Genomic DNA, 9,937 nt, shown 5'->3' with positions numbered 1-9,937 from the left:
CTCTTCAGCCATCTTATAGGTATGGAGCTGGTGTTATTCTCTCCACTCTACAGATAAAGAAACCGAGGCTCAGGATCATGTACACACAGCTACTAAGTAGCAGAACTGGTCCTGGAGCCCAAATCTGCCCATCTCCCAGCTCAGCTCTTTTCTCAGGAAAGCCTAGCCTCTCCCTGCCCTGGCCGCCTACTTGGCCCTCAGCCCTCCCTGCACTTGCCTTCCAGGCAAGGTGATCCTGGACAAGTACTACTTCCTCTGCGGGCAGCCCTTCCACTTCATCCTCAGGAGGCAGGTGTGTGACGGCCAACAGGACTGTGCCTCGGGGGAAGACGAGCAGCAGTGTGTCAAGAACTACCCTGATGGGCCTCTGGTGGGAGGTGAGTCCAGGGGCTGAGGGGCAAGAGGGTTGGGCACAGCAGGAAGTCAGCTCAGGAAGCCCTGGTCACCTGGGTGGGATCTGCCACTTACTTGTCAGTTTCCATACCTACTGTGAGGTTGGGGAGCAGGACCACATCTTGTTTACCTTTAGATTCTCCAGTATTTAACACATCAAAGACACTCAGTAAATATTTTGTGGACAAATGTGAACCAGAGGGGACAAGAAATTGTCATTGAGCCTGCTGCATTCCTGCTGCACATGGATGGCACTGATGACCTTGAGGGCTGGGTTGGATGATCTTGAGGAGTTCCCTCCTTTCTATGAATCTGTTATTTCAAGGGGCTAGAAAAGAGACTGTAAAGTCATTTAACCAGCTATTGGTCCTGCTAATCCTAAGTATTTATTGCAGCCTGCTAGGTATCAGGAATGGAGTAGGTCCTTCAAAGGAATATGTGATGTTTTAAACATAAAAACCCATGTTCTTTCTTGGATTGGGCTAGCCCAGCTTGAACCACCAAGTACTTGGGCTCTGAAGAGAAAAGATAGCCCAGGTGATGAGTGATGGGGGATTTCAAGGGGCAGGGCTAAGTAACATGCTGTGTATTTGCTCCTTTTGTATCAGAAGTCAAATGCCTGTGGGTACCTGTCATCCTAAGGCTAACAATACTTCTCATTCAAATTTCCCCTTCTGATTTTTCATGGAGAAGGACCTAGGACCCCTTGTCGAGAAGTTTCTCCAAGCGGGCAAATTGTGGTAGATCATGAGTAGAATGACCATATAACTTATCACCACAATTGACACCATAAGAGCAAAAGGAGGCACTGTTAATAATTGTACCAGAGCAACAGGTCAAAATGGAGACTGTCCCGAGGACATTTGGTCACCCTAGCTCCATCAGAAGTCCCTGGTTGGTGCAAATGGTTAACATGTTCTCTGCTAACCAAAAGGTTGGAGCTTAAGTTCACACTCAGAACAAAGGTCTGATTTTTACTTCCAAAAAATCAGCCATTGAAAACCCTAAGGAGCATGGTTCTACTCTGACACGCATGGGATTGCCATGAATCCGAGTCGATTCAACGGCTTAATCAGGCAGAGCCGAATGGAGGCACTTCCCTTGTTATTGAAAGTGTTGGTGCTCTACAGTGCTCCACAGTTCTGGGTGGGGGGAGGTTGGGCTGGTCTCATGATGCGTTCTGAGGGGGACTGGCCAGATGAGCCCTGCCCTCCAGCTGACCCAGCTTCCTCCCCTCCCAGTCCGCCTCTCCAAGGATCGATCCACCCTGCAGGTGCTGGATGCCACCACAGGGGCCTGGGCCTCCGTCTGTTTCGACAGCTTCACGGAAACTCTGGCCAAGACAGCCTGTGGGCAGATGGGCTATGACAGGTACCCAACCCATGCCTCCGGGAGAAAGACCCTGCCGCTAACCCTCCTATCTCTCTCTCTCCCTTCCTCTTTCCCCCCCTTCCTCCTTTCCTACCTCCCTTCCTCTTTCTTTGCTAAAATTATGGGCATTGGAGTCAGACAGACCTGCTTTTGGCTCTTAGCACTTGCGCTACAAGTAACATGAAGTAAATCTCCTAAGCCTCAGTTTCCTCAAGAGTTAATTGAACAAAGCAATGTCAGCCTCATAGGATGATTATGAGGTGTCAGTGAGAGAATGTATGCCCCCCCATACGCACACACATGCATACACACATGCATGTGTGCATGCGCACACACATGCATTCACACATGTATGCATGCACACACAGTTCTAACTCCTTTGCAGCCCTCTCCTTTCTTTTTTTTCCTCAATCCTCACTCCTTCTTCCTTCCTGGCTTTGCAAGACACTGTCTCTGGCCCAGAATTCAAAAACCTTATTCACTGACTAAAGTTCCATTGGTTAAAATTTAGTTTAAGCAAACCTGGTTTCATTGGAGCCCCATAAGCAATCCCAGCTCTCTCAGCAAATTTCAAAAGCAGCTCCAAATCTGGAGTAGATGAAAGTGTATAATTATAATAAGTGTAATTAGCATATGTATTTATATTCATTTGATCCTGGCAGAAAACCAAAAAGGTAGTTATTATTATGCCTATTTTATAGACAGGCTCAGACAGGGTAAGTAACTTGCTAGGGTGGTAGCTGGGAGACAGAGGAGTGGAATTTGTGCCCAAAACCAAAACACCAAACCCGTTGCCAACCAGTTGATTCCGACTCATAGCAACCCTATACCCCGAGGCCCCCTAATTCCTGGGCATAGGATTTCTAGCAGCATCTCTATTTCTAGCTTGGGTAATTCTCTCTTCTCATGGGGCTTTATCTATAAAGAGAGGGGGAGAAGGGAAGTGAGACAGCTGATTACCCAGACAGACTAACTAGAGAAGGAAAAGAACCTATGTGTTCAGCTGCACAGAGGGATAACCTCTCCCAGGCAGGCCCCAAACTCCTTCAGGATTCTAAGAAATTGGGCCCAGAGACTAGGCAGAAATGATGAATACTAGGCAGACATCACCCATCCATCACAGCACTCTCTCCCATCGATCTCTAAAGCAGCCTCAAGTTCCTTTCCCATAAAAGCTCCAGGCAGCCATTACTAATTGATCAGATCTACTTGCCATCTCTGCTTTCTGGTTATCAGGCTTCTGCTGCTCTCTGCCCACCATGGGGTGCAACTGCCAGGGCCCTCTGGAGAGGACACCCCGCCACCTGTATTTTCGAGAAGAGCTGAGAAGGCATGCCCCACAACTGCTATTCTTCTCCCCTTCTTCTTGCTGCAGCAGCCCCTCCTCCCACTGCAGTCTAGCCAACTGCGGTGTCAGCTCTACCGAGGACAGCAGGCTGAGTCTTGATTATGAAACCAGGGGTTCTTAAGGTGATAGGCTCCCGGAATTGCTGTCCTTCCTGAGCTCGCTAAGGTACCAAGTCAGCTGGCTCTTGGGACCTTCAAAATCAAAGTTCGTTAGAATCATTCATCAGAATGTAATTGGTCAACTGGGGTTAAATTTCCAGAGAATGTCTATTTCCACCCTTGTCCCGCCTTCTATTGGGTCCCAGATTTCTCTACTTTCCTTCCTCTGCCTATATTAGGGGCTATTCTTGTCTGAGGACCACAAAACTTTAGATGGCTTAAGGTGGAAAGGATCCTAGGGATCATCTGGTCCACCCATCATTTTACAAAGGGGAAAACTGAAGTTTGGAGAGACCCAGAGAAGGAATGTGACCTACCCAAGGTCACACATCAAACTAGTGTCAGGGCCAAGACAAAAACCTAGGTCTTGAGGGCTCTTAATACAAAACCGAGCACTGCCAGACTCCGGTCCTCCTAGGTCCACCACATGGGTACCAGCATTCCTGGTGGAGAATGTGAAAATACGTCAGTGAGCCAGTGCTACGGATTAACTGCAGCCCTGAGTGCGGAGCTCGTACTAGCATGACTGGTTGGGGAAGGAAGGGAGAGATTTGGAAGAGGCAGATTCAGTAAAGGATTAATCAGAGAGATGGGATTAATCAGGGAATGCTTCCTGGAGGAGGGAAGATTTAAACCCAAGGTTTGAAAGAAGACAAACATGGATTAGTAGAGAGAAAGAGAGAGTCAGGGCCAAGTGAGAGAAATGTTCGTCTGGATTCATTTGAAGACTGGTACAGCCCTGACCTGTCTCCTAGGGGGCTACAAAAAAGTACCCTCGCTACCAAATTCAGGCCAAATGCCTTGTTGGGAGAGCTGAATATCCACATTCCAGTTCCCTCCAAGGTGAGGGAGAAGATAACCTGGATCCCTTTGCCTTCTTGTTCCCCCTACTATGAACAATAAGAGACAACTGGGACAAAGTTTGGGTGCTATATCACTCTGTCCATAAAATAGAGACAGAGCTGGGAGGTAGGAACAGGGATCCCTTTCTCCGGAGCTCTGGGTTCTATACTAGGCTTCCCTGCCCAAGAAAACAAGGCTGTGCCAGCTTTGTGCCTAGGGCTGAGTCCTCAGATGTCAAGGGAATGTACCTTATCATATAACAAACCAAGCTCCACCCTCACTAACCAAGACCACCCCCACTTTCATATCGCTCCCCACTCTGCCACCCACCTTCTCCTAGGACTGGAGGCTACTCCCCACCATCTGGTTCTAATCTCCTGCCCCAGTTCACAACTCTCTGTTCCTCCCAACATGAGCAGCAAACCCACCTTCAGAGCCGTGGGGATTAGCCCAGACCAGGATCTGGATGTCGTTGAAATCACAGAAAACAGCCAGGAGCTTCGTGTGCAGAACTCAAGTGGGTAAGTGAGAGGGTGCATACCTTCTGGCCTACAAAAGGCTAATGTCTGGAGCTGCTATTAGGACTGCAGCCCAGCTCACCCCTGAGCAGACTGGCCGCAAGGGGAAAGTAAGCCAGACAACAGGAAGAACCCCTCTCCAGGCAGATCGTTAAATACCAAGAGTACAGAATTACATTTCTGAGAGGTCTTCTAATGAACAGCTGTTCAGTGGGGCTGAACTAAGTGTGCTGTCCTACCTGAAGGCAGGGAGATGGATAAGCTGACCTTTCCATCAGTCTGAATAATAAAACCAAATGTTTTCTCCTACTGACTTAAGTTCCTAATAAAGCTAACAGACAAGGTTCCAAAGGCCACTTTGTCCTTCCTTGCCACTTATCCAGGCCAGAGTAAGTCCTCCCCACATTCCCAGCTCTCCAGGGAAAGAGACTCCATGGCCTTTGTCAATGGCTGTTCATGGCCTCCCTACCCTGCCTAAAGCACAGCGTCTAAAGGAAATCTGTCACTCTGCAGCAGAGTGGCTCAGAGAGGATGCTGGCTTCTTAGCATTCAGGGGTGTTGCTGAGGGTGCTTATTCATCAAGGAGTAAATCTTGAAAACGACAAGGGTGGTAGCAGAATGATTGTTTGCCTGGAATTCCATTGGAATCCTATTGTTCTTCCTTTTGGAATGCCCGCAGTGCAGCAGACTCTGTTCCAGGCTCTGCTGTCTTCCATCTCAGGCTGCCAGAATCCCCAGTTGGGCTCTGACACGAGCAGGGCCCAGAACAGAGTAGGTGCTCAATAGTAGGGGTGTTGAATCCAATTGAATTGAATTGAATTGCTTTGAACTGTGTGTTAATGCCATTTCTAAGCAGCCTGTACTATGCAGGTTCGTGGTTTCCCAGGTGGTTGGGAGGGAACTTCAATGCGGTAGTGCCAGAAGGCCCAAGTCCCTGCCTCCCAGTCAGGGGAGAAGCAGAAACCATAGGGCCCCTGTGTCTCTCTTCCAGACCCTGTCTCTCAGGCTCCCTGGTTTCCCTGCACTGCCTTGGTGAGTACGCCCCTGTCTCTGGGGATTTGGGCCCTTGGCTGCCAATGAGCAGGAAGAAAGGACTTCACCCTCATTCTTAAATCTCTCGGACTTCAAATATCACTCTGTTTTGGCCCACCCTCACCGCTTTGGGTCTCGGGCTTGTAGGTTGATGATCCTTCCGGTGATTGATGCTAAGAACTCCCTCCTGCCATTGGCACACAACCTGATCAGAGACCTGGAAGAAGGTCTGGTACCCAGGTCTTCTGGGAGAGAGAGTAGGAACACTGGAAATGGCAGGACTGGCCCCCACCCCCTCCTCAACACTAGTCAGGGCTCACATAGACCTCATATGTCACAATCAGTTCAGTTATCCAAGGTCAGATGATCCACATTCAATTTAGCAAAAATTCATTGAAGAGTTAGAATGTGTCTAACACTGCCAGGTGCTGGTTAGAAGTAGAAAATGCCAGACAAGTAAGAGAATTGGCCACTATCCTCAAAGAGCTTATAATTGAGCAGATAGAGATGGAAGGCAACACGTGGGAAGTACCAAGCTGAGTAGTTATCACAGTTGGCATGCTGCAGAGAGAGCTGGACAGGGTCAGAGACCTGAGTACCAGCCCCACTGACTTCCAGTGTGACCTTGAGTATTTCACCTAGCTTCTCAGGGGTTCATTTTCCAAAGAGGCCCATTAGTCCACTGACCAGTGAGGACCTCAGGAGACCCTTCTAGCTCTAACAGAGGAGATCAAAAGAGAAAACCAGCACCATGGCCCAGATTCATCCTATCAGCCTTGTGCGAGAAGTAGAGCTGAGTGGGGCCAGGAGGGATGGACAGAATTGGGAAGGCCTAAGAGGAGAGGAAAACTATCAGTACTGCCTTTGCATCTTAGCAACATGTATGCTTCCCTACTGGATGTTATGATTCTTATCCATCATCACGACCCCCACAGTACCTAGTGGGTGAGGTCTGATACATGGTGGCCAGTCAATGAATGAATGAATGAATGATCACATCAGCTGAGCTTCATTGAGCAGCACCAAAGGCACAAAGAGATATAAGTCACAAACCCACCCTTGAGGAGCCTTCAGTTTCACTGAGAAGACAGGGCTTAAGCATGGCAACAATAAAAGGCTGGCCAACACCCAAGGCAGGCTAAGGACATTCCAAGAGAGGAATGGTTGAATGGCCTGGAGGTAGTGCCTGGGCTAACCACTGAAGAATGAATCTGTAGGCTCCAAGAGGGAAGGGGCCATGTCTGTCTTTCTATCTTGTTTGCCACTCTATTCCCAGCATCTAGTACTGTCCTTGAGACCAATAGGCACTCCGTGTAAATCTGTTGAATTGATTAATGATTTTGATAAACGGGGAGAAGACAGCATTTCAGGGAGGGGATGTCAGTACCTTCTTAAGCAAAAACAGAATGACTTTTTAGAGAACTAGAAGCAGATCGGTTTGGCTAGACAGGGACTTTTTATAAGGACAGCAAGAAGCTGCCAGGAGAAGCTTAAGCTGAACTCTACAAGCAAGGGGGAATACTAAGGGACTTAAGTGAGCTAGTAGGGGACATGCAGAAAGTAGTGTTTGAAATTAGACGGTGTTTGAAAATCCTCTACCTAGTATAGTGCCATGCTCCCAGGATGGGGGTGTTGGCCTTTCCCCCTTAGAACATCCACTGTAGTGGTGGCTACTGGAAAGTGAGAGAAAATGGGGGTGGGGAAATAGGGTTGTAGGTTTTCAAAAGCGTTCAAGGGTGGGACGGGCGAGCCGGGACAGGGGGAAGACAAGATGTCTGATTGGGAAGCTCATTCAGCAGGAGGAAGGGACTTTGAGAAAGGTGATGCTAAGGAATGGAAAGATCCAGTTTTGGAAATTTTCTCCCCACTTCCGGGTCTCAAAGGAGCTTGTGGGCGTCTGTTTACTGTTACTCAGCGGGAGCGGCTGGGGACACTCCACCTAGGCAGATTTTCATAATTCTGCATCACTGGTTTGAAGGTTATGAATTCCCAGCACAATAGACACACCCATGTTCACAAGCTGAACTCCTAAACACATCCAAAGCCGGAAAGAGGAGAGGGAGATTTGGGGAGAGACTGTGGTCTGGGACAGTCAGTACTTGCCATGAATAATTTGAAACTGGTTTGATTCTTCCCTACCCTCCTGTGACAGTCACACGGGCCGTGCTCAAGATAGACTTTGGGCTCTAAGGGGAGGCAGCCCAATCCCCCAAGAGTCTAACTTCCTGCTTTCTCCCTCCTTCCTACCGAGCCCAGCCTGTGGGGAGAGCCTGAAGGCCCCTCGGGTGGTGGGCGGGGAGAAGGCCTCTGTGGATTCTTGGCCTTGGCAGGTCAGTGTCCAATACGATAGAAAACACATCTGTGGAGGGAGTATCCTGGACCCTCACTGGATTCTCACGGCAGCCCACTGCTTCAGGTAAGGCCCAAAGCTGCTAGGTGACCTTGGGGGATCAAGGCCATAGACGGGTCAGAGTGGCTGGGACCCTGTCTTCTGACTTGTTGTCTGATGGCCTCACTCCCTGTCACTCTCACCCTGGAGGCCATGTACTAGAGTTTGGCCACCCCAATAAGGCATTGGACAGGGTGTCCTTTTTTAAGCATTGAAGGTCTAATTAGAGGGTGCTGTCACCAAGCTTGACATCTGCTCGGTGGGAAACCATCAGACATCCAGCGTCCTCACCCCCTCCCCACTGCCCCCAACCACACACACACAAGCTATCACCATCTCCCTGGAGTCTCCAGTGCTTTTTGTCAGCCTTCTAGGAAGTGGTTCCAGGATCTAGAGTCACTGCCACTCCCTTCTTATGTCCAGAAACTTTTAAAAAATAACTATAGATTCCCTTACAGGCCAGCCAAGAAAGGACTGCCTATATTTCTGGGAAAAGATCACTCCCAGGCCCTCTTCACTTTCATTCATTCATTCAACATACACTGAGTACCTACTACGTACCAAGCACCATATTATGTACCCAATATTATGTACCTAAGCGCACTAGACACCATCCTGCCTTCGAGGAGCTCATGGTCTAGGTCACTGGTTCTTAACTTTTTTTTGATAATCTAACAAAAGCTATGAATTCTTTCCTGGAAAGACACCCTTGCATACAAAGGAGTGTCTGCTGTAGGGAGAAAGACAGGTACGTTATGTAACTGACCACAATACAAATACCATTTGACTAATATAGACCATAGAAAGGGTTAAAGGAGAGAATACCAGGGGCTCTACAGCTCGGGCATTGGGAACAGCCCCTTCCCCAGCTCACCAGCTGAAAGTTTCCTGGGGTGGGTTTTACTGGGGAAGAAGGATCAAATTCCCTTTTAGAACTTGACTTGTGGTGGGTACTCCTCAGACGGCCCCTACTCCACCATCTCCTGCCCCCACCATCATGTTGCCTCCTAAGGCAGGGACACCCAGTACTGGAATCCACAGGACCATGGGGACCCAGCCTTTGGCATGCTTGGCTCAAGCCTGAACTCAGCTATTCTCTGGTCCCAGGAAGCACCTTGATGTGTCCAACTGGAAAGTGAGGGTCGGCTCAGACAAAATGGGCAACTTCCCATCCCTACCTGTGGCCAAAATCTTCATCATTGAGCTCAACACCATGTACGCCAAAGAGAAAGACATTGCCCTCATGAAGCTGCAGTTCCCACTCACATTCTCAGGTGAGAGGCGGTACCTGGGAACAGAGGGAGACCCAAGCCCTTTAGGGTCAGGTTCTAGTTTCACTCTGCCCGTAGCTTACCAAGTGGCCTTGGACACACCGCTTTTCCTTCTCAAGCCCTCAGCTTGCACATTTGGTTCCATCTACTATATTAGCTTAACCTCACTGAATGCCATGAGCCCTCTCAGAGCTGTCAGCTAGCGTGCCACACCATCCTCCTTCTTTGTGGGTCTGTCTTCTCCATTTGGAGCACCTAGAGTCAGAGTTATACAGATTCATCCAATCTTGGAGTTGCAAGGGACCTAAAAGATCATCTAGTCTATCCCCTACCCCAACCAGTGCCCAAAAGCCTGCACAATATTCCTTGCCAAGGGTCACTGTGCCCCTGTTTGCTCTCCCGAGGGGTAGAGAGCTTATTATTTCTAAGGGAGACCATAGAACCTTTGAACAGTTCTGTTAGATGACTCACACTTATATTTAGTAGTATTTAGATCAGCATGCCAACTGTGGACACTGGTTCCTTGGGGAAAAGACGGTTCCATTGTTAACTAAGTTTGGGAAACACTTTCATACTATAACTCCCTCCTTGGAGAATCATGGGGCACATTAGTA

General features: G+C 48.8%; 1 protein-coding gene across 1 annotated transcript in view; it reads left to right on the top strand.

Moving 5' to 3' along the window:
* TMPRSS4 (transmembrane serine protease 4) overlaps positions 1-9,937 on the top strand; it is a 54,231-nt gene that overhangs the window by 20,268 nt on the left and 24,026 nt on the right. The window contains exons 3-8 of the mRNA XM_012558174.1: positions 225-377; positions 1,635-1,764; positions 4,533-4,634; positions 5,623-5,663; positions 7,920-8,079; positions 9,160-9,326. Coding sequence (XP_012413628.1) covers positions 225-377; positions 1,635-1,764; positions 4,533-4,634; positions 5,623-5,663; positions 7,920-8,079; positions 9,160-9,326 — 753 coding nt within the window. The remainder of the gene's footprint in view (positions 1-224; positions 378-1,634; positions 1,765-4,532; positions 4,635-5,622; positions 5,664-7,919; positions 8,080-9,159; positions 9,327-9,937) is intronic.

Source organism: Trichechus manatus, unplaced genomic scaffold (genome assembly GCF_000243295.1).
Source record: "Trichechus manatus latirostris isolate Lorelei unplaced genomic scaffold, TriManLat1.0 scaffold00143, whole genome shotgun sequence".
NCBI lineage: Eukaryota > Metazoa > Chordata > Mammalia > Sirenia > Trichechidae > Trichechus > Trichechus manatus.
The sequence above is the reverse complement of the archived record's forward strand: the minus strand, read 5'-3'. Positions and strand labels throughout refer to the sequence as shown.